At 40.4% G+C, this 25,902-nt stretch overlaps 1 protein-coding gene across 8 annotated transcripts in view; it reads left to right on the forward strand.

Annotated features, from left to right (window-relative positions):
• BOC (BOC cell adhesion associated, oncogene regulated) overlaps window positions 1–25,902 on the forward strand; it is a 75,170-nt gene that overhangs the window by 17,297 nt on the left and 31,971 nt on the right. For all 8 annotated transcript variants that reach the window (XM_083611815.1, XM_083611814.1, XM_083611813.1 and 5 more), the window contains 2 exons: window positions 23,912–24,092; window positions 25,167–25,445. In XM_083611815.1, coding sequence (XP_083467941.1) covers window positions 24,008–24,092; window positions 25,167–25,445 — 364 coding nt within the window. In that variant the 5' untranslated portion in view covers window positions 23,912–24,007. The remainder of the gene's footprint in view (window positions 1–23,911; window positions 24,093–25,166; window positions 25,446–25,902) is intronic.

The raw sequence follows: 25,902 nt of genomic DNA on the forward strand, positions 1-25,902 counted from the left end.
AACCCCTTTTAACGTAGAGTTGACCCATAAAGAATACCACCCTAACTACTTGTAACCAATGACGGATATTTATATATATGTCTTCCCTTTCATCCTAATCCCCTCTCTCACACACAAAAAATATCCTGTTAATAATAAACCTTCCCAGACCCTTTCTATAATATCTTCTGCAAAGTTTGCCACTTAGAAATGTAGATTCTGCTCCTATTAATTCTCCGCTAGCTGCGGAGTGCAGGTTCCAGCTTTTACTATTTGCATTTAAGTCTTCAGTTTGTAGTTTGTTTCCAGTCCAGCGATTCCACTGCAGTGACTAATGAAGGTCCACAATGTGAGAATGTGGCAGTTTCAAACAGACCCTAGCTCTTTCTTCCAGAGATTGTATAGGGAAGGCATAGACAGTTGGGAGTTTGAGGTAGGAGTGGTATACATTCCTGCGTACAAAGCACAAGATCTGGAAAGTCTATTCCTTGCTCAAGCTGACTTCTATGATTCTTTTCTAACCCACAAACCTGTGATAACATATATCTAACTCATGAATGCAAATCATTAGAGCATTCATCACAACTTGCAATAATAAATAACTGCAGCCACAATCATGTGAAAGAGAAGTTGTTAAACCAGTCGCTTCTGTTGGTAAAGAAAGGTTAGTAGTATTGAGATGCTGAAAATTTAGCTACAGCGAAAGAGTCAGTTTTCTGATTGATTTACACCCATCTTTAATTCCTAGAAAGGAGGAGTAACCAAAACACTTTCTTTATATAGGCTGGCAAAGGAAACAAGCACCACCCATATATATATTTAAAACACTCTCTACCTTTATAGCTTAAGGGCTGGTTTGTGGTGAGTAGCTTAAGGCCATGCCTATAATAGCCATATGGATAGGCAAGACACAAGAACTACTGTTGATATAGGGAGGTAGACTTGGGGAAGCTTATTATCTTGGCCTGTTTTGGCTCCCAAAGGTGATGAGAGACTTGTGCCATTGACTTCAGTAGGAGTCATAGTAAGTTGGTATGAATCTGGAAGTCTCCCTGTTAGGGAGGGTGTTGGTGAGTTCAGCTTGTGAACTTTTTAATGATTGGTTCTTCATACTGAATAGCTTTCCTTGATATTCATTTTACAGGCTAATCTGATCTTGGAGGATTGCTTTATCAATGGTGGTAAATTGAACTTTGCAGTGTTGCAGAATGGAACTTTCTAAACAAAAACAATTAAGCACATTAAAAGTTCAATGCATAATAATCCTATCTTAGCAACAGGTGTTGGCTGTTTCTGATGAAAAGCTCTGAGACTCCTTAACTTATCTACACTTTCAAGGGGTCAGACAAAAATCCAGTATTCAGTACATTCATAGTATAAATACAAATACATGTTTAATGTTAGGTCTGAATGAGGTCACTGTGACAGACATTGCTGAATATGTTCTAGCTGTGATCTTGGTATGGGTGTTGGCTTTGGTCACGTTACCTTTTGACGATAGTATGGTGTATGGGTGGGGAGCTTGTAGCCCAACAGATGTTGTTGGCCTACAGCTCACATCATCTCTGACCATTGGCCATGCTAACTGAGGCTGATGGGAGTTGAAGTCAAGCAACATCTGGAGGGCCACTGGTTCCCCACCATGAACTTTTTAGTCGTGGTGCCTAAGTTGGAACTTCCTGCTTATGACATTTCATCTTATGACATTTCATCTTATTTCAAAGAGCTTTAGTCTGAACTTTTCCAGTTGAAAAACTGATGATGATGCCTGTGTATATTTTGATAGATTTTACTTATTGTTTGATTTCTTAATGTTGAAAACCAGTTTTGCTGCAGATTGGTGCAGAACTTTAATGATAACTTTTAGCTCATTGAGCTTCCATCTACAAACACCAAAATTCCCAAAGTTGATAGCATTCATATGACCATATACTGTGTTAATGTGTTATTGCAAGTGATGATTCAGTAAACTGGGGAAATTTCGTGAAGCAAATAAAGCTTCATCTTGCTTAATAATTTTGTATTCTGTGAAAGGAACAGATCTTCATGTTGCCTTGCATCTTTCTGCAAAGAGTAGTCTGGCAATAGTTTGTTTCTGCAGATTTTACTGAGTTATGTTTTAAGGTGTATAGAGTTAACATTTTAAAAACTACAGCTTACAATGATATTAGGAGTTTATTTTCTATCACAGCATCACATTGCAGAGGTCCAGTTCCATCATAACAGTGGAACCATGGTTAAGCATTCAAGAGTAGGCCACAAAACCATGCAGACCTTCCTGCTGTAATGCAGTTATTCCCAATCTTGGTTAAAATTAACATAGTCTGCTTGTAAATTAATGTTGAGAACCCATTTTTAGTCCCCTTCTGCAATGCCAGTCAGATGGAGAAGACAGATATGGTTAGATTATTTGCATACATTCCCTAGTGACATTGGAATGTACTATGGTTACTGTGCAGTGTGTGTGAAGAGAGCTGTCTTTAGTGCAGGGATGAAGTGCCTGTGATTCTGCAGATGATACTGGACTACAATTCCCATTATCCCTAACCATTGGCCAGACCAAAAACTAATCTAATCCAGCATTTTGTTCTCTGTGACCAACCAGATGTCTATGGCAAGCCAACAAGGTCATGAGTGCAACAGCACGCTACCATATGCTTTTATACTATAACTATCATCCCTTCTGACCACTGGCCATGTGGGCTGCAGCTGATGGGAACTGTAGTCTAACACCTGTAGCAGGCTACCCCTGTGTTATGTATGGTCATGCTACATGCATGATGATTGGGCTCACATGATCCCCTCTTCTCCTCTGATGCAATTCTGAGGGGAAGATTGGAAGTACCTGTTTCTTCAAAACTTACCAGAATTCCTTGTTAATGTCTGAACTTTGGGATCTCTGGTTATTTTGAACTATGGTTAGTAAACTAGCCAGGATCCTAAACAACAGTTTAATCCTGGCTTGTTTGAACTAAGTAGAGTTGCACAAGTGTGAACATAATGGGGATCTCTTTGTTTGTTTAAAAGTAATTCCCATGTGGAGAGGAGGAAAGGGAATGAATAGTGTGTGAGCCTTAGGTTCATGGGCAACGATCGAAAGAGAGATGGTGCCATTGTAGGTGTTCTGGGAAGGTGTCCTTGTGCTTTGTGGGTTGGCAGCATGTCAGCTCTGTCGTGTACTTTGACAAATGGAGATTCAAACTATTAATGCCTGAGTTTGTATATAGTCTTCTCAGAGGACTCAGTTTTCATGTAGGAAACCACTTGTTTGAAACAAGCCAAAATGTATCACTTCAAAGAGAAGACTTGCTTTCATGTCTTCTTTCAGATGTGGTACATTATGGTGTGCGGGGTGTGATTTTCACAAGTGTGGGTATAAAACAAGTGACTTCCCACCTGAAAACTTGAGATTGTACTAAAGCGTGAGAGGATTATGCATAGCTGAATTGGCCCTGAAGATGGTCAGCTGATGATCTTGAGCAGGTAGGCAACTGACCTAGACTTTTAGCCAATAGCTGTACAGAGAGACTGTTGTAATCTTCAATCACGCCCTTCCCCCTACCCCAGATGACTGACTCCTACATCTTCTCTCTGTTAAACCATTCCTTCAAATTCCCCACTCCAAAAAGCAAAGTTGGCTTTATCTTTAGAGAAACTTTTGGATGCCAACATTTGAGGGTGGGAGCAGGAAAGGGCAATGACATCAAATCTATTAGTCAATTTTTAGCACAGTTGCCAAAGAAAATGTTTTTTAACATACTTGGGGGGGGGGAATTGTGTGAAGGATCCAACTGTAGATGAAATAAATGTAGGCCATTCATTTACAGAGTAATCAGAGTGGGAATATTCTGGCAGAATTATGCAACAAAGATTATTTCCAATTGCCACTAAGTTGGAAGCCTCTGGGTTATTAATAATTATTGTACATTTATGCAGTCTTTCTGTCTACCCCAAAAGGAATAATGCATAGATCTAACTCTCTCCACAATAAAACACTTGGAACTGGTCTATGTGTTAACTTGCACCACAGACCAGTAGACCTGTGGCAAATTGTCCATACAGCCCAACTGTATTGTGAAGTCAGACTCATTGTTTGACTTGAGGGTGTCATGTTGTGAATTTCTCTTTTCCCATTCATTATGAGTGGCAACCATGGTGGAGCACAAAAATATATAGTTTGGTGCACAAACAACCCCCTTAATGGATAGTCAGATTCCATAATAAAGTCAGTGCCATTTCTTGCCAAGTTCTGGAGCTCTTGCAAGCAGGCTTAGATAGGGTGTTACAAATGAAAGACAAATAATGATGTTACATTTTTTTTTAAAAAAAAAACTTAGCTGGTCAACCCTGCTTTATGATTTGGGGTACTAAAGGCCATGAAAAGCACCTCAAGTTTAGGCTGAGAAAGTTTAGAAGGGTAGAAAAGGTAACTGAAGTATCCATGTAAATAATTCTTGGTAAAAAAGGGGGGGGGGTAAAAAAAAACCCTTGAGGAAAGGCTTGAGGAAAGAGAAGGTGGAGTTTGGGCAGACATCAAAAATGAAAACCATGTTTCAAGGAGGATAGAATTTCTTGACCAAATCCCCAGTGCAAGAACTGTAGCGATCAAAGGAATAGTTTCACCCTTCATCTTTGAGTTAGATTCCTCCTCTGCAGAACTGATGGTGAGAAGACCCCATTGACCTTCTTCCCCAGTCCTTTTGGGTGGGATCTTTGCTGCTCCCAAAGTGTTTCCCCTTGCAGTGACTCCTCCTTGGATACTTCCTTTTTTCCGCTGTGATGTGCATAACAGTTGTCAGGATCACAAACATTTGCTGTTTCACTGTTCTGTTTCTCTAGGGTTGACATTAGAGAAACAAGGTGATAACCATGCAGCATTTTACTCATTTAAAATCTGTAGGAATTATTTTTTAATGTTCAAATGCTCTCAATTTCAACATGGAGAACATGGATCACTCATCCTATTAATATAGTAAAAGGTCCTAGGTGGTACCTTAGGCTGCAGTTAGTGTGATAGTTTTCACTCTTTCTAGCCCTGGGATCCATCTCTAACACCAATCTGTAACATGAAGTCCACTTTCAATGTTTTATCTTGTTTGTTACTCTTCCTTTTATTCTATCTGACTGTTTACATTTGTGCTGCTTGCTTTCTTACACTCACTGATTCATCCAAAGGAGGTTGTGGTACTGCAGTTACAACTTACCTTAATGCCAACCAGTTGAAGACTAATGTACAGAATATTCAAGGAATGAGAATGCACAGCCACACGTCACTAATTCTCAAAGACCCAGACAGCCTTGACTGAGATTGATAAGAAAAGTACATGACAAATGGAGACTGTAGATGGCTTGCCTCAATTTAGTTGTTCTTGTTATTCTTGTTATTATTATTTATTTCATTATTATACCGCTTTATATTTTAAAGAAAAAAACTCTAAGCGGTTTAAAGCATCAAATGAAACAATCCAGAGTAAAACTTGGCAGAAGAAAGTCAGATATAAAGAATGCATTCAAAGAAACATAATTAACAGGAAATTAAACTTTTATCTTGAAAGATTTCAAAACAAAACATTACAAAGAAGATCAAGCACAGGATGTGCATTTAAGGCAGCAAGAACAAATTATCTTAACATTTCAAGATAAAACATTACTCAAGGAAGTCAAATGTAAAATGCACATTTGAAACAGCATTATCAGCAAGAGTATTATCTTAAGCAGAGGACGTATCTGGTGCTGTTGCTGCCAGTCCTGCCAATGATGGTTCATGGCAGCCAGCGGCTGTGGAAGCTCAGGCTCGATGACCTGGGTCTGCACTAAGAGACAGCCAAGAGACAGTTCTGCCTGCGAGCAGCATGTTTTGCCTGTGAAGTGCCTCTAATTCTGCTGCTTGGAGAGGGGAGGAAGAGTACCCGGAGAGTTGGCTTCTTCTGATGACTCCTGATTCATCCTGGGTTTGTGGGAAACTCAACCCTCTTGTTTTCAGCCACAGGAATGATCCTCTGAGACAGTTGTCTGTGTTCCTGGCTCTTGGGTGTGGGGCAGGATGTGTGCCAGTTCTGCTCTGTTCTTGGATGACAGTGGCTAGAAGTAGGATGCAAGTAAGGAGAAGCAGAGCAGAGGCGGGATGGTGGTGGAGTGAGAATTGTAAGCTGCTGAGTTCTAGCTGTAGGGGAAGGAAGGATCATATGGGCAACGGCTGGTCTCTTGTGGCCTCTTTGATCCTGGCTTCAAGACAATCTGAGATCTTCTGAGCAAAATCTCTCCTCTGTTATTTCCAACTTCTTTCTATAGGATATTCAGCATACAGTAACCTCTTCTCCTTCCTTTGTTTCCCCTCCCCTCTCTTCTCTCCACATACAAGCTTCTGCTCCCCTCCCTCCCTTTAAATCTTCTTGGCAGAAGTTGAAACACACAATGAGCTTGGACCAAGATGAAACTAGTTGTGGAGTGTGTTGGGCAATGAGATTCATTTGTTCTGAACCTTGAGGAGAGAAGGCGGGTGAAGGAAAAGGAGGAGAGAGAGATGACCCTCCCCAGATTGGGCACAGTGCCAAAAATGTGTTTTACTTGGAAAAAGAAAGTTTTGACGTTATCCTGGAGTTAACTCTTTCGCCACCCATAATACAAGGACCATTTGACAGAGCAGCAGACATCTTACTGCCCTCCTAAGGGCCCTATAATAAACCCTGACTTAACTGTTGTACCACATTAGTTAAGACTGCCATACTTATTTTGATAGGCCAACTAGCAACTAGCAGCCATCATCAAGGATACTGACAGCAAGTGGCATCCCTCGACTGAAGAGAAATGTGCATTTCTTTTTTCAGAGAAACACTTATGATTGTCACCATCTTTAAAAAGTCAGAGTTCTTCAATTAGAGATGGAATATCTGTTCTATGTTCCCTTCTTTACCACAGGCACCATGTTATTATGATCGCCCTTTAAATCAGTTCCTTTTCACTGCAATCAGTTCCTCTAACCCTCCTCATTTGTACCATGAGGAAAATGTTATGCCTTGCTTCACAGAATGTAGGAAGTTTGAGCTGACTATTGCTGTTTAGACAGATATTTTCATACCATGACATGAACGGGATTGACAAGAGCCTTGCTTTTTCACTGCCAAGTAGCTGTTTTAATTGAAAAAAAGGAGACTGCGGGGGTGAGGTGAGAGGAAAGAGGAAGAAAGAAATGTTGTTGCTTGCAGCAACTGAATAATTACAGCAGCTGGCATTGGATTATGGCTTGCAATTTGTATACTTTGAGTCATCACAAGGGCTTGATAAATTTTCTCCAGATGAGATGAAAATGAATGTGGTGAAAGAGATGGTGGTGAGGACATCCATTTTCTCAGAAAAAAAGTCTATAGGAAGACAGCCTCATATCTGGGTTCTAGGCCTAGTAGAGCTACCCAAAGCCAGCCTATTTCTTATTAGTCATTCACATTAACCTGGTGTGCACATCACATTAAGCCATAGTTACAATAAATAAAGGTTTTAACGTGAACAAAAGGTATGCTGGTGCATGCTTTTGAAATTAGGGGCCTTCTGAAATTCCCCACCCTGATCCTGCTGCATGGTCTGGCTTGCTGTGTTGTCCAAACCGAGGCTCCTTGTTTGTGTCTCTCCGCACTATGAGCAGTAAGCCAAAAACAAACCTTGGCTTCTGTGAATGGTTTGTTTGTAGAGAAACAAACCACAAACCCAGGTTCAGAAACATGACAAGACAGACCATAGCTTGTTTCCTGGCAATGTCGCCGCAGCAGAAGCCAGAGTGGAGCAAAGTGCCTACAATTTCAACTCATTCATGTTAAACCATAGTTTATTTTAACAGTGATTTAATGTGACATGTGACCCAGGCCATTGTGTTGAGGGAATAACATGGCAAAGTGCATAAGTACAGCACTGGATTGTTGTTTTAATTCATGCATATTGACTAGATGGTAGCAGTTGGGTGATAGGCTTTTGCTTTGAGCCCCATCTCCTGAGTTGGGTCATTGGCTTAAGACAAATTTGACAAGCATAGTGACACATGAGCTACTCCTAAGTACTATTATAGAACCCGCATCAGCAGGATTTCCAGGTAATGGAAGTTAATCACACAAACAATGCTCTGTATTTTGTTGGCCACCAGATACCTTGTTTGTCTCCATTTGTTTTTTCAGTTTTTTGCCATTACTGTACTATTTTGCAGTAGGTAGACAACTCTGATGCCTGAGGGCTCATTTTATGTCAGTATTATGTCACAGTTTGTCTTCATTACAATATATGTAGTTCAGTTGCACTGCTATAACTAGATTCCCTACTGCCACAATAAATGCCAAGACCTCAATCCTCAAATTCGATAGCATATTCCACTGAAATCAACAGGACATGATCGTGGAGTGAATGTGCTTAAGGATGGTGTTTAAATTTAAACTAGGTCTCTTGCTCGTTTGACAAACATTTTCTCTTAGGTCTGTGATTTTGAGCTGGTTTATTTGATATATCCCTGTAAAATTATCCTGCTGTTTTTGTCTATACCAGCCTCTTACCACACTGCTTTGGTATGGTTACTCCTTCCCTTAACCACAATATTTTGTGTACACTGTAAATTGCTTTGTTTCCATTGTAAAAAGTAAACTGATCTGTCCTCCATCTCTTTGGTGCTATTGGACCTTCAGAGTGCTAACACTTTGAATTCTGGAGATTAGCCAATTGATTTTTTTTATTTGATTTTTTTTTGAGAGAGAGAAAATATAATTAAGTGTTTTACAAATAGTAAATCTGTAACAGCACAATCTTGTACATATCTATTCAGAAGCAAGGCCCATTGAGTTTAATGGGGCTTACTCCCAGGTAAGTAGGGATACAGGATTGCATCCTGTCTCAGAAGTAGTTAATTCTTTAGTCTGCTTGTTAGCATCCACTATAATATAGATATGGTAGGAATTATTGTCACTGATTAATGTCACCAATTCAACAATACTATGTGTGAAACTCAGGTTGTCTTCTCCTCTGTTCTGAGAAATAATGTACCAAATTGATTTTTTTCCATTATGACTCTCTTCTTTCTTAACCGTAATCTTATTTTGTAAACTAAGTATAACTCTTAGGGTTCCAGAATCATACCAGGACTTGGATCACTCTTGATCCACAGTGCAGTTATTTTAATCTAAAACATCACTTCTAGTTTTGAACCCATGGAGGTATGAAGCTATTCATGAAAGGGTTTTTGGTGTATATGCTGGCGATTTCCCCGAAAATAATACTTGGGTAGATGTTCTAGCAGAGAAGAATTTTTTATACTAAGCCTAAGATTAGGTAGAACTAATCTGGTTTTGCAGCTATCCGAAAACACATCTGCAAATCTTTTGAGGAAGATTGGTCAGAATTATGGTTAGGGGTGGAAACCACATGGAACCAAGCCACCCCACAATGTTTCTACCCTGAACCTTGCAAAATACATTGGAATGGGGGAAGGTGGAGTTCAGAGGGAGTGCAAGTTGACACATAGATATTTTTTTTTAACGGTGGGAGACCCGTCTGGATCAGAATTACCACTTCTCTGACTCTTCCTCCTGTGCTCTGCTTTCTGAAAGCTGCATATATAATGTTTCAGACATATAGGAAAGGCAGGCTATATTGCAGTCAACAATGGCCTTTGCGGTGAGGAATAGCTTTGGACTGCTTGGGAAAACTTGATTCTGGCCTTGAAGATAAAAAGTAGATAATTGTGTTTTTAAATTAAGATGTGGGCATCAACTGAAACAGTAAAATGACTTGGAAGCAGAACAAAGGATTTGAGTTCATTGGGAGCTGAATGCATTGTTCTTTCTATTTTATACATATGTTTTTTTTTCTGACTGGTGTATAATTCCAACTGTCTTCCTTGCTCTCTTTTCTTCCTATTCCTTATTCCTTTTGTAAACAGAGCATACCAAATCCAGCTTCATTGCTGGCTATGCCCCACGTGTTTGTTTTCTGTACACGTGCTGCTCTTGCCAACTCTGTTGGGCTTTGGCTGTTGAGAGGAGGAAAGCAGGATGGAGGGGTGGCAGAGTGACATGAGAGCAGACTGCTGCTTTACAAATTCATATTTGTTTAAAGCTTAAAGGCTGCTTGAGAGAACTCTTGGAGTGAGGAGAAAGTAGTAGGGTGGGAATGGGGAAGAGGAGAATGTAAACTGTGTCAGCAGTAGCAAACTTTCCAGCTGGGGCCTGCTCCTGTTGCCTGCGTGAAGACAAGTACTTTTAAAGATCTTAAATCTCAGATAAAGCACAAGTGGGGACTGCAACAAAATGTTGCAGTATGTCCTTGCCTACAATACAGCTGTTTAAGGTACTAGCCAACTATTTTGCCTAAGCAGGGCATCGCCTGCCCCTCCCCATATATGCACACCCACCCACACCAATTTCCTGTTTTTCTTTTCCAACTGATACTCGGCATCCAGTGGTTTCTGTGCATGCTCAGAAATGTTAACATGGTCAGAAAGCTTACGTCTCATTTTGAAAGGCATGGGATACCCGGCACTCTGTTCTTGGACAACGGGCCACAATACGCCTCAGGAGAATTCAGAGTTATGCATTACATAGGAATTCCAGCGCAAGGCACTATTCCATGGATACTCACAGAACAATGGGAAAGCAGAATCAGCAGTAAAGACAGCCAAAGCAAACAAGACTGCAGGGGATCCTTACCTGGCTTGATTGGAATCACAGAAACACACCCTTGCAAGGAATGAACAGTAGCCCAGTTCAAAGACTGATGGGAAGGAGGATGGAGACATTGCTGCCCTTGGGGGACTCTTTGCTACAACTCCAGGGGAAATGGTGAGACAGTACACTTGGATTCCACAAAAGGAAAGAGCTAAACAAGCAAAGTACAATGCACAAAACAAAGACAATGTATCACCTGGAACAATTGCACAGGCATGAAGCGAGAAGCTGGTATGACAACCATCCCACCTGGATGACTGTGGACCAGTGGTGAAGGCTCCACTGTGGTGTATTTGCTAGCAGTAACCTGTTGGCCAAACCAACTGATTAAGTTAATCGTCTGCTTTAACAAAGATGTAACTACATGTATAGAGTTCAGAAGTAAGCTAGCTATAGCAGAGGGAGGAGTCTGAAGAAGAAACCGGAAGTGGGGAAGTACATGGCAAGGAGAGAGCATCATGCCCTGTAACTGTTCTGTATGAAAGTATTTTAATGAAGTACACTGTTATGTGGGGAGTTGCCCCTTTGATTGCACAAACAGTGTCACCTTAAGAAGCTCTAACTTGTTCTAGATGCTCTATAAATATATGGGGATTTAGTTTTCTTTCACCAGAAGGTGAAATGTTAAATTAACTGTCTCCACTGCTCAGTGGCCAAGAGATTATGGGCTATTATGAGATTTCAGGGAAACAGAGGAGCCAACCTGTTACAACTTGCTCTTAAGGTTTTCTGAGCTAAAACAACTACTCAGCTTGTTTATGGTGCTCAGGTTTGGGAACTGGCTGTACTTCTTCAATAGACAGTATCCAGAATAAATATTTAAGCTCACGTTTGTGCTGCTTTCTCTCCCAGCGTCGTTTCTGAGGCTAGAAAACAGGTTTAAGTTCCTTGAAAAGTAAAATCCAGAGGCTGCTACTTAATTATTGGCTTGGGCTCACCAGAATGAATATTTCTAATGTAGCACATTTATGTTTTCGGGGATAGCCAATTAGGAACCAGCGCATAAATCCTTGAGATCTGTGACAGAGGAGCACATTCAATAGGGTGGGGTTTTCTTACTCTTATTCATTATGGCCTCAGCTGGAGCTCACATTACAGTTAGATTGGCTGGTAGATATAGAACACCAACATTATTTGCCCTATGTTGAGGGAGCCAAAATTTCCCATTGGTATATGAAAATGTTTAGTTGTGCTTGACATAACTTAGTAGAGCATGAGACTCTTAATCTCAGGGTCATGGGTTTGAGCCCCACATTGGGCAAAAGATTCCTGCATTGCAGGGGGTTGAATTAGATGACCCTTGGGGTCCCTTCCAACTCTACAGTTCTATGATTCTATGATGTCCTGTGATTTAATTACTAGGTGTTGTAATGGCCAATGGCTAAGTAATAAATTTGAATCTGACCAGGGCCTATAGAGGTTCATAGTTTGTAAGCAGAAAGGCTGAAAGGCTGCTCTCAGGCAGATTTGAGCAAAGCAGATGATTTCATCCTGGAGCATAGGGTGGTCAGGTCAAAAAGCAAGGCAATAATTGAAGAGATGCTTAAGTGGAGATTAACAATAAGACTTCCAGGCTAGGCAGGAAAAGTTAGAGATTCAGAGAGGGCCTTAATCTCGGTTCAGCAAAGTTTAAAGTTCACGCAAGACTGAAAGCTGAGAAGATCCAAGTCGCTAAATGGTGAGGAGAGGCATACTGTATTGTTAAACTCAATGGATCACTGGATGTTCACATCTCTGTCTCCAAGTGCAGTTTTTGGTTTGATTGGAGTATGTGTACGTTCCTACTCTAACCAGCTTTCATGGCAGCACAGGAAATAGAGAGCTCATGCTTGTTCCCCAAAGACCAGGGTTTGAAGCCTACAGCATCTAATGTTATGCTGCTTCTATAAATAGCAACATTTGTCCACTCCAATGAACTAAGCCCCACATTAAAATGAACGTGCACTTAGTGTGATTACAGTCTCAATTAATTTGCAAATTATAGTCTCATTTAATTTGATATTCCCACATGTTCTTTCTTGCAATTGCACATAATTAAGCAATACACTTGCCTTATAGCTCAAGATTGCATTTGAGATTGGCTTTGCAGGAAAAATCCTATAGAGTATCTAACATAATTAAAATGAAGGTAATTGTGCCTTAATTTTTTTTATTTTAGGGAGTGCTTAATTTCATCATCACCATTTTATTTGTATGCGACCTTTCCATAGTTAAAACCATGCACAAAGTGACTTACAATATGAAAAAGGTACATAATTAAAGAATAGCCATAGACAATAAGTAAAACACATCAAAAAGTACACAAAATTGAACAATTTCCACATAAATCCTAAGAGCTTAATAACAGCAACATCCCCTGTTAAACAATGCCCAAGCCCAGTTTTCGAAGCTGGATTTAGTCAGGGCCCAGCCCTCCCAGGCCAGGTAGGAAAAGGCTAGCAAGGCAGGGAGCAAGTCATTCAGAACTCACAGCCAAGATGGTCAAAGCTTACACCAAAGTCTATTGAAATTACAATAACTTGAAAGAATAACTTAAATTGTATGTCAAGAGTAAAGTTTCTCCAGATGTAATAACCATGAAAAAACCCCTGCTTTATATAAAGACATTTTGTTTTAGGAGCATATTGTGATGTCTCACAATGCCACGAAACTAGTGATGCTAAAAATAGCAATTACAGTTGCCCGTTCGAATTCCCAGGCAGTCATTATGTGTGCTAAAGTTATGGAGGTTTTGCCAAGGATTAATGAAGTCATGGAACTTGAGATAGCTGGAAGTAATTTCTGCAATATTTCATCCAAATGTTATAGGAATTTTAATTTAATGAAGAGAAAATAGAATAGGCTATTACTTAAGATCCAATTATCGTGTGATTTTTTTTAAAAAAAATCCTTTGTTACAGCAACATAATTCCATATTAGCTAGCAAGTTATGGCTCAGTATTCAGAGGGTCACTTTGACAATTTGGTTGCCCATAAGTGGGATCTGCCACAACTTGTTGTAGTGCGGAGTACTCCTGTTCATTGTTCCAGTCATACTGATACTCCATTCCCTTCCATCTGGTTTTCCATCCCGTTTCCAGCATTCGTTCAGTATTTCCTCACCACTGAGCATACTCGGCCATCATTGGGCAGTTGTGGGGTTGTTTCCCCTTATACTTCTGCAGACCTCAGGTTTTCTTCCAACTACTATTGATACCGCTCTTGTACATGGAAGATGCCATTTTGGATTCATAAAGATCCACACTCAAGAGATTGAGTTCTCCATAAGTACATACAGGGTATTGGTATATAACCTAAGCTAAGTGATGCTACTATTGTGCCAAGTCCATGATAAGAAAAACTAAACTGAATAATGAAAATGTCAGTATAAACAAACTATGGACACGATCTACCCACTTGCAGCCAACTATTCATGGAAAGATTGGCAGTGTTTGTCCTCTGAATGTGAATAGGCTTATCTGAAGCATTTTGAACACAAGAAGAGCCTGCTGGATCAGAACAAAGGCTTGTCAAGTCCAATATCCTGTTCTCACAGTGGCCAACCAGATGCCTATGGAAAACCAGCAAACTATGTGAGCAAAGAATATTCTTCCTTCCTGTATTGGGAACAGACAGGCCGTGTTTCCCATATCTCTTTCAGCCCTTCCTCTTGCCCAGGTGAAAGTTTCTTGGGCACCATGTACACCAGTGGAGGTTAAGGGGACATGACACCTCTATTTGTCTTGTGAAATGCCATCTTTGATGCATTTCCACAATCCATTTTGTTTTGTATCTGATGCATAGAGGTTACTATTAGTAAGCCACTCCTAGCTGATAGAGGAGGTCAACGTTGGAGAGAAGTTGATTTCTGAAAGTGAAAAAGCCTTGGTGGACATACTAGACTGAGGAAACAAGAATAGATAGCAATTACAAATATGACAGATATTCATTGTCTGTAGAAATGAGGAGATACTAATTGCTGAAACACAGAAAGTAACTAGAACTACTGTCTGCATTGTATTTGTCTCAGCAACATAAACATTCCTGACAGGTGGTATTATATAAGAAAAATTGAACTTATCAAAACAATCCCAAAGGAGGAAACAGATTGATTCCCATCATAGAGAAGTCCCACCGTGTTGCGGACACGATTGCAATGGTAGGGACTGGACAGCATAGCAGGTGTGCTAGCATATGTTGCTAAACTCATGAAATGCAAAAGCACCATAAATGGCAATCTTAAGGTGTTGGAATTCATCTACTTCACTGGCCAAAGGAGGAATAAACTTGAGCTTGGTACTCGCTGATATATAGGCAGGCTATTTATGAACAAGTAACCAGTACACCCACACACAGAGTGACCTGGTTGACAGGTAGGCTTTATTACCAGTTTATGTAATCAGCAGCAGCAAAGCTTTGCTGGACATTATCACGTCAGGCTTCCAAGTGTGGCATGTATATGGGATCTTTGTAAAAGCTCACTGTACCTAGAAAAATGCATGTAAGGGGGAAGGCTAGGCTGCATGGTTTGATTATCTGATGGTTTGATGGACTGTCTGCTATTCTAATCACCTCATAAACACCGTAGTATGCAATAGAAGAAACTGAAACAGAAGAATTGCAATTTGGCATCGATGGTTCCACCAGCGCTGAAGCTGTGTGAATTGAGGGCCATAATGTTTGCATTGTGCAGTGAAAACCTAAGAATCAGAAGTAAGCCCTGTTTTTATTTTTATTACGTATTTTGTTTTGTTTTTTATTGCAATTTTATGCTGTGAACTGCACTGAGATCTGCGGGTATAGGGTGGTATACAAATTGTGGTGATGATGATGATAAGTGGTGCTTACTTCTTAGTACTACTTACTACTTAGTAAGTTTGTAGTACTTATTACTACTTAGTGTTACTTACTACACAGTAAGTTTACTTAGGATTGCAGCTTTCATGCTGAATAGTACTAAATTTTGGAATTAATTAGATTTTTAAATTAATACATACAAAATTTTCCTAAATCTACACACAAACACAACTATACACATATGTATGTCATACCTGCTAAGAGAGACTATGGCTCAATGATAGAGCACATGCTTTGTATTTAGAATCCCTTATTTTAATCTCTTGTGTTAGGAAAGGCAAAACTCCAAGAGACACTGCTAGTAGAGCAGACCATACTGGGCTAGATGGCCAAACAATCTGATGGTGTTAGGCAACTTCCTATATTCCTATCCAATCACAAAAGTTTTCTAGATATACTGTACTGTACTGTACTTGCTGGCATTTGTAAACAAAAATACATTGAGACATGGAAACATTAATGTTGCACTTAATAATAGTCCTTCCTCTGGCATGCACAGAGGGTTGGGGCAGGAGGGTTCAGTGCAACTACAAATAATTGCCATCAAGTAAGCCAGGACAAATTTGTGGACCTCTGTCTTCAGGTCAAGTTTTTCATGCTACAACCAATACAGTATCTCTCTTTATAATATTTAGTCAACACATGCTGGGATTTGGTTGGTGATCTGACAACCCATTTGGTTTTCTGAGCCACTTTTGATACAGGTCTGGTGATAGTAAAACTAGTTGTCTTGGGAGCTAAAGTAACTTCTAGACTATCCCAGGTTGTTGTATAATCTGTGGATGTTGGAGGGATGAAATGAAGACACAGCAAAAGAGATGAAGGATGCAGATGTTTAACTTTCCACCAGGGGTCCTCCTGGCTGGAATGGTTTGTTTACATGTAGAAAGGTCTAAAGTCCTCTTAAATGCCTTCCTTTCTAGATGATGCTACCTATTTTTTTACATAGTCCTACATTTACTTACTTGTATTTAATTTTAATCCCACCTTTCCTCAAAATTTTTACCTTCATCTTAGATTTACGGCTAACAAAAATCCTTTCAGACTAGATATGCAGAAATGAGATTTAAACTTCTTTGTTGGACAAGATAACATAGTAATGAAGGTGTTTTCATGCTATTGTATTATGAAAACTGATAATCCACTTCTTTTCGTATGCTGTAGATCACTAAATGTTGCAATGGAGGCACAATGATGTGATTTTTGTCGTTGTTGCTATGGAATGACTTCACTGTAGCTTGAAAGAACTGACATTTTACCATGGTAAAAGCCATGTGTGAATTAGTCTTGTAATTTATTAGTACTGATATTATGCAGCGTTCCCTTAGTGCTTAATACCACACATTCCATGCTTGGAACACAGGGTGAATATTGTCTTACCTTATTTACAATATTCTGGTTATTTAAACACTCTCTTTACCATAATAGAACAAAAATCTTGAGTTTGCAAATAGGAAAAAACCAGTGATTTACTGTTTTAGGGGATTAGTGTTATCAGTTTTGTTGAAAGTTATTGTGGACATAGAAGGCCAGTTTTTGTTAAGCTGCTGCTGGAAATCTGGTAAGAGTTAAAGAGCTAAGAATTACGAGATATGACAGCATTCTGTAATTATTTTTAGTTTATCATCCCTAATGTAAGTGCTTGCGGGCTATGTATTCTCACTTGTGTCATTAACATGTTCATTAGTTAGAGGTGGAAAGAGTGAGAGAGCCATTAGAGAAGAATTGTAGTTAAGATTTCATTTGCGGTATGGAGCTGTGGCAGGAAGTGCTTGGGTTGCAGAAAGCATTATTAATAAAAAGAAACATATTTGGCATTTTATTGCAAATCCAGTCCCTTTGAGCGGAGAGAGAAAAGGTTAGCCATCTTCTTCAGCTCTGAATTGGTTTGCAGTGCCTGCTTCTAGCTTTTATCTTCTGGAGTAATTTCCTTGACTATTCTAGTACCCAGCACAGTTTACCTTTATCGTGGATATATACCACAGTCTTAATTTGTAAGCTCATTATAACATCCTTCCATGTGACAAGGAGAGTTTTACCACATCCCTGGGCTTCACCAGAAAGCAAGGGCTTCAGAGAACTGATAAAATCCTGCTCACCATTTGACTGGATACTGTGGCATTCCCTGTGGATTTGTACTTAATTCTAGTAAACTACCACTCGCTAAATGGTAATCTGTATTCACCTTCCACCCAAGTCATCCAAGTTTGCAACATTCCTGCGAAGGGCAAGGATTCCTATGGTGAAAAGGGACTCCCGCCGCCTTTGCGCACAGGTATTTGCACGAAGAGGAGGCATTGTGGACATCTTGACAGCTGGCCCACGGCATGCTTATTAGTTGCTCCTTTACTGTCCACTCCACTTCCTCATCTTCCCAGCCATCTTTCTTCCCTTCTGCAAGCGCCAGACCCTGTCCCTTCACTGAGCCCCAGCCTCTCCAGATTAGAGCTCTCCAGGGACCTTGTCTTTTGAAAAGAGGAAAGAAAGGGAAAAAAGGGAGGGAAAAAGAAAGAAAGAGAGGGAACAGAAGAATGAAAACAGACCCAAGGGGCAATAGTCCCTCGAGCCATCTCACTGCATTACAATGAATATGGACTCTATTAAGCTCCGTTCTGCCTGTTAGCGTTTCCCAGGGCAACACAGCTCCCATATGGCAAGCATGCAGCAGATTAGCGTAGGCCTCTAGGCCTCATTGAAGACCTGAGGCTTGACTGGCAGTTGAACTCCCTCCCCCCTTCTCCTCACACTTGACACTGCCTGTGTTTATCTAAAGCGGGGTGGGGGGGTGCATTTGGAAGGTTATTGTCCAGGGCAATGAGAGATAGGAGAGGGAATAACTGAGCCAAGCTGGGAAGGAAGAAGGAACATGGGAGGGAGTGGGGCTGGCTGGCCAAAGGAGGGAAAGAGGGAGGTGAGAAGGGAGCAAAAGAAGATAGGAAGGAGGGAAGGTTGGAAGGGGGATGGCAAAACACTTCATAAATATTCAGGAAGGATGCTGAATAGGGAGAGGAGAAATAAAGCAGATGGAATTCATGTTAAAGAACAGCCACAATCACCCTCCAAAAACAAGAAAAGAAAAGAGAACTGCTTTAAAGGAGCATAGGGAACGACGTTTATCCAATTAGCAGGGTTGTCAAATTGAATTTATACAGAATTGAAGGGGGGGGGGAAGAGGAGTGAAAATTAAGTGTGTGGGGTTGGGTGGGGGGAGAAATATATAGAAGAAAGGAAGTGCATCTCCCCCCCCCTTCCCACTCTAGTAAGGAGATTTTATCCTTTAGAGGGCTAAGGCAGTTTCCAGAGTGTGTGGAAGGCGGGCAACGCAAGGAGTAAACTGACTATTCCATTTTACTGTGATCTCACTTTGGATAAGAGGGTAGAAAGAAGTAACAGAAATGAAGCATGATGCAAGAACGCCAGCATTGCTTTTGCTCCTGAGAACACTATGAATTTGGGACTGGGATATTAAGTATATTAGATTATCAGTGGAAGTCTCCTATCATACACAATTGTGATAGGCAATTGTCACTTTAGCTGGTGACATTGGTTTCTGGGTTGCAAGAGAGAGTTCACGTGCCATAATTACTTCAGTCCTTAGTCTATAAGCAAGAGTCTCAGTGGTAGAGTTGCATGATGGTTCTAAATGCTTTCAGTGGCAGTTGATTGATAACTGTCTAATTTTCTTGTAGACTATCAAAACAGCTAGAGAAGATTTGATTATATGAATATATGTGTGTTAATACAGATCCACTGACTAACATAATTTTTCTGCTTTTTATCACTTGGTCAAATGGGCAACCTACTGTAAATTTCCAGGGCTGTGGGTAGCCACATTAATCTGTTGCAGCAAAATCAACAAAGACCCTTGTGACATGTTAAAGACTAACAAATGTCATCATTGCATAAGCATTTGTGGGCTTCATCATGAAAGCTAATGCCTTAATAAAATGTGTTAAGCCTTTAAAGTGCTACAAAACTCTTGGCTGTTTTTTCTCATAGAAATGTATGTCTTTGATTTGTGATGGTGCAATATAGTACAGTAGGTGTGAAGACCTGGGAAAAATAAGAGTCTCCACCTGTTTTTTTAAAAACACCTGAGCTTTCACATCTCATTCTTCCCCTCCTTCATTGTTACTTTTTACATTTTGTCCTACAATACCCACCAAATTCAAGAATTGTTAACAATAGCAGCATGCATTCGTGGTCTATCTGTAAAGCACAGAAAACCCCAAAATTATATTTTTATCCAAAGGCAGTTATGTGAAAGAATACAGCAATAGCTATTCATTGATCTCTTACCGAGAAACAGCTGTTGTCAAAAGCCCTATTTGGGTGTTCTTCGTCATGCAATTCTAGTTCCTTGAGGAGTGTCAGCGGGCCATGCTAGATGGCTCTGACCCTACTGTTGTGTCCCCTTCATCACCTTCCACACATTGGTGGGTGGGGGAAACTGAATTGGGGAGGCTGCTCTATGTGTTTAGGCTCACTCCATGATTCAGAACTCTGCTTGGGCAGATGCCCCACACCAGACCTTCCCTCTTCAGTGTGTGGAAGGTGGTGAGGGGATCATGATGGAGGGGCAGGACCAGCAAGTGTTGTCCCACTTTCCCTCTCACTCAGCAGTAATTGCAGAAGGGAGAACACCTGAATAGGGCTTAAGTTTCAGGGAATTCTCTAAATGTCATAAACCTTGAGCTTTCACTAAGAAGGATTCACATTGTACTACTCACAAGCTGTGCACACACCATGCCTTTAAAGCACATTTAAGGCATGTTTCCCCTCCCCCAAAGAATCATGGAAGCTATAATTTGTTGAGGGTGCTGGGAACTATAGCTCTATATAGCGTAAACTACAATTTTCAGGATTCTCATTGGGGGCGCGGGCAAATGTTCTTCAAAGGTATGGTGTGTATGCAGCCACAGTCTTACCTCTATGGGAGAAACCATAAGTAGCAATTCAACAGCTGGTCTTAATGTGGTCAGTTAATGAGCTATTCCATAAGTGTCACTATTCTGTGTGGGTTTACTTGACCTATGGTCATGACCTATTGTCCTTAACATATATGGAAATGTATGAGATCGATGAGCTAATTTTTTTTCAAATACTGTACATTATTTTGTTCTTCTAAAAAATTGCCCCCTGCTTTGCCCCCTTCACAAATGAGTTGCTCAAAGCAGCATAGAAGGAAGCATAAAAGTAATAGTGATCCAACCATTAAAACAAAAAATGAAATTAAGCTTGTAATCTTAGTTGACTTGCAAGTGACCTTCTGTAAATCTTGTCTTGCAGATAATCACTTATCCTAATTACCATGAGCAATGATGCAGACTAATTGTTTTGTATACCTGTAGACAAAACTAATTCATGCAAACAAAAAATAATTAGAGATTACTATATTCAGATCAAGAGGGAAGCCTAAAATGTCCATTTTATGAGGTCTGATGTTCACAACATTTAAATTGTGTATTTAGCTTGGCTTTCCTGTTTCTAAAATCAGCCTTCAAGAGTGGCTGATGTTATAAACTGGTCTGCCACCTCAGATTCCTTGTAAATGTCACCAAAGTGGAGAAGATTAATGGATTGGTTCACATCCTTGGCCTCCCTTTTTAAAAAAGCTTTCTTTTCTATCATTTTTCAGCCCCCAGAGATGGGCTGAGAGCACATGACTAATTGTGGGCATGCCTTCTCTGCAGGATCCTGCTACTGGCTGGCCTCTATGACAAGAATGGGACATCATTTCTGGTTGGGTTTTTTATCAATCCAGCCCTATACATGGTCAATATGGAACATAGTTCAACTTCGTAAATAGATTCTCTTTGGTACCTGACAACAGGAGCAAAAGTGGCAGAGTCGAGACTATCTTGTTTGGCAGCCCATTTAAAACCTAGACTTTCCGAATGGAAGTGCTGCAATGTCTGCTTATTTCCCTGCACGTAACTCGTGCACTCTTCCCTTACATCTTTTCTCATCTGAAGTAGTGCAAAGGTGAGCAAGATATTAACTGTTAAAAGGAGTAGTCATTCTTCTTCCCCCATGCCGTAGCCTTGAAGTGTTTCTTCATTTGTTTCCGTCTAAATTGTACCTGTGACTAAGCAGGGGCAAAAACTGAAAAGTACAGACTCTTGGTTGTGTTTTATGCAGTGGGATCCTATCCTTATTTACTCATAAGTTCAGTGGGAATTACTACGAAATCACTTCTCATAGCATCACAGGCCAGTTCACTCAGCTTGTAGAACTTTGATACGTCAGTTACAGATAGGTAGCCGTGTTGGTCTGCCATAGTCAAAACAAACTCAGAACTAACTTAGTTGGTCTTTAAGGTGCTACTGGAAGAATTTTTTTTTATTTTTTTTTTGATACGTCAATCCCTTTGACTGAAGACCTGGCAGAATTGCAGTTGCCCTTAGACAGGAAACCACCTTACAGGCTTTGACAATTCTGCCTGCCTGTCTGAGTTCCCTTTTCATTTCTCCTTTCCCCAAACACCTTCTCCCTTCCCCCATTGTCCTTCATCCATTCCTCAAGTTGCAGCAAAAGTCTTGCTCATGCCCAGCAGCTGAAACATGGGCTGTTTTTCATTTAGGACCCTCCTCATAAATTTCAGATGGTGTGGTAGTAACAAGAATTGCTTGGCTGGCCCTTATTTAAGCAGCAGGGGGTCTGGAGCTGCAGGCAGCATTTCCTCAATAAAACCTTCAGATTCTAATCAACAAACACCTCTATAGCTGCCAATGTTACTATTATAGGACTCCCTCAATCTTCCTTTGTCTCTTCCTCCATCCCTCTTCTTCTTCTCTGCAGTGTATACAGATTTTTCCACATATACACACTTTTGAGCAGCATAGGGATAGGTGACGCTGATGATATTAGCTTTTACACCTCATGCATCTGATTCTCCCCCTCCTTAATCTCTGCCAATAGTGTAGTCGTTGATTTAATGAAAGTGACTTCCATGACCCCAGTCCACGGACAGGAAATTGTTTTTAACCTGAAGGGAAATAATTTATAAAAACAAAGTTCTTTTCATTTCCTCTAATCCATTGTCCCTGTTGCACCTTTACTGGTGGGATAATGAAGGATTCAGTCCAGTCAAAGTTGAGAATTTTAAAGCTCCATTGATTGAATGGAAGAGTGAAGCATGGGCTTATATTTCTTCCCTTGGAGTTAAAAATGACTTTAAAATGCTTTACTTTGACAGTACCATGCTCAAAGTAAAGTCTAAATCTAATTTGACACTGCCTTTGAAGTCAGTGGGGTGAGGATTCTAGCCTGAGTCTGGATGCATTTATATTGGTCTGGTTTTATTTTATTTTTAAATTCCTTACTGCGGTATGTGAGCACTGTGTCTATATAGTATCTGGTGTATCCTTGTGTGACAATTTTCTGTGTCTCCTTTTTACCATAATTTCTCCCCAAAAAGCTTTTCTTTTCCTGTTTTTTTCTCTGTATTGTATCTGTTTGTATTAAGAAGAGCCCAGGGGCTGAGGAAATCTATTCATTTGTCTTTCTGTTTAAACCAAAATATTTTTTATAACCACAGCCAAGTAAAGAGGTAACAGAACTTGGCAAACAAACTATTTAAGCTGCACTTGATTGGACGTGTTCTTATTTTATGTCCTAAAAATATCCATAATAGCACATTAGTTCACTGCGATGTTTCATTTGTGGTGGATAGAGTTTATACAATGGGAGCTAAGCAGGACTGTGTTGTTCACATATTAATTTTCCTACAAATGAAAGATCTGCTGCAAGGGAGTGTGTGGTGGTGGTGAAAAACAGTCATATTGATCACTACCATGAGTGTAACATGTGAACAGTGCTTATGTTCTTCCACCGAATGCTTAAGTATGGTTGCAGCTTGGTATATTGACAATCCATAGGCTTCTATATGCTTAGTTTACATGAATTTGTTGTTCCAAGAGGCAATTACTGCTGCTAACTTCAAGTAACCAAAAGTCCACTTGTTTAAATACTCATCATTTTTATCATACACTGCTATTTGCAGTATAATTGTGGCAGTTTTCTTGACCCTCTGGCTATGAGACCTTCTGGATCTTGTACTGAACCATTTATTGATTTGCCGACATCAGAGAAGATAAATGTGCACTGCGCTGCATTCATGTTTATGACTTCCTCTTGTAAACGGTCCTTGCAAAAGAGGCGATAAGATCTGAACCACCTAGTTTCTTCACCTCAAGCTGCCTTCATGGCAAGATGGAATGCCGCCTTCACTTATTAGGGTTAAGAGGCACAACTATCCATGTTTGCCTTTAAATTTGTGATTCCATCCTCTGAGGACTAAATGCTGACTCTGGGTGTTGATGTGTGTCAAAAAAAACTACCGGTATTCTCTTGACTCTTGACTAACCTACTATTTTATCTCTTATCTCCCTGTCATCCAGGGCACCTCACAAAGCTGAATTTCCACCCTTAAGTCCTCTGGGGCAGCTTATGGGAACTTCACTTGGCATCTTTTGCTCCAGACTCCTCTGCATGGGATGGCCATGATATCAGAGGGGGATAGACCAATGACTGCTATCATCTGTTTGCTCTTGGCATCTGCTGGTTGCATTGCAAATTTGGGTGAGTGTCCCCCCCATTTCCCCCTAATAAATGTTTAGGGAAGCTTTTAATGTTTGATGTATTACAGTATTTTAATATTTTTTTGGAAGTCGCCCAGAGTGGCTGGGGAAGCCCAGCCAGATGGGTGGGGTATAAATTATTATTATTATTATTATTATTATTATTATTATTATTAAGCTGCTACATTTTCAAGGACTCAACTTTATTTCCATTTTGCTTATGGGATTGGTCCTACTTCTCAACTTTCAAATGCTGCCCTCCCTTTAATCTTTTTCTGTAGCCTTATTTTCAGCCACTTAGGACTGCTTTCAAATCCCAAGTCAACATTTGAGAATCATTGCTGAGTCATGAAATTTGCTGCTCACCTGGAGTGAGTAGCAATTGCCTATGGGTGAGCAGCCAAATGGCGAACTCACCTAATTCCAGAAGTGGTATACCTCTAACCATGAAGTGATGGGGACAAAATAACAGAAGAGGCCTTTCTTGCTTTATGAGATTTCCAGGGCTACGGTATATCCCTGTTAAAAACAGAATGTTGACCTTTGATCTGATTCAGCAAGACAGTTCTTACATTCCACTTTGTACTGCTTTTTTACTTAGTCACCGTAGGACAGTACTTTGCTTCTCTCACTATGGAAGCAGAGTATTACAAATGTTCTCTATGTGTACTGTCTCTCCTGAAGTAGAGGGCAGGACAGAGAGAGAGAAGGCAGCTAGAGTAGTGTGTGATGGAACATGCCTTTACCTACATATAAAGCCACATTAACTCAGCATGGTGCCCTTGTTGAGAATGAAGATCTATATCCCTAAGGTGAAGTCTCAACAGTTGAATGTGATGTATTCTTATGATCTTACTAATAAGTAACCAACCACCAAATGCCAATAGCCTTCAACCTGTGGTATCATCTTGCTCTATTTTTATTGAATTCTGTTCAGAATGGTTAATGCATGACAAGCCTAAACAATGTGAATGTGATTAGAATGTTGATAGCTGGTACCTACAGTGTTAGTAGATCTACTTCCCTTTTGTAAACCAGTGTTCATGAGGATTTCTCAACTGTCCTCCTTTTTCAGGTCAATCTCGTCAGGTCACCGTGCAGCCTGCTTCTGTGGTCCAGAAGTATGGTGGCTTGGTCAGCTTGAGGTGTGTGGTCGAGCCCTTGACTGTAAATGTGTCCTGGAGACTAAACGGAAAGGAGCTGCTTCACTCAGATGACATCCTGGGGATCCATATTGATCAGAGATTGCTTACCGTGGCTTCCTTAAACAACGACACAGTGGGCCGGTACCAGTGCATAGCCCGTGTGCCTGAAGGTGTTGTTGCCAGTGTTCCAGCCATGGTAACATTAGCTAGTGAGTAGCTTTGCTTCTTTTCCTCAATGTACAACGCATTGTCTTTAGTTGCCTGATTCAGTGCTAATCAGATGATCTAAGCATCCTTCATTCTCAGACACAGGATATATTTTGGATGTGAATGCTGGCCTCATGCTGGGTTACACATATGCTTCACCACAAGCCTCATTTTGGAGTGAAGCAGAGCGCCTTGTACTTGTCTGACCTCACACAGGCACTCCCACAAATAGGACTAAGTAGGATACTCAGATTGGGATGCTGGCATTGTTTAAGAGTCAAGAGTTCTAACATGGCAAGCCCACAAGGTAAATGCTATTATGTGTATGAGTCATAGGACAGAACTGCCTAGTAACCTGTCTTGACTAGTATCAGGAGGGTTCCCTCTTCAGGGCACCACAGGGCGTGGAGGGAAATAGAGAAAGGAGATATGCCTCTAAAAGATTGAAGGAGATACATT

The sequence above is a fragment of the Podarcis filfolensis genome (genome assembly GCF_964270895.1).
Source record: "Podarcis filfolensis genome assembly, chromosome: 4".
Taxonomy (NCBI): Eukaryota; Metazoa; Chordata; class Lepidosauria; order Squamata; family Lacertidae; genus Podarcis; species Podarcis filfolensis.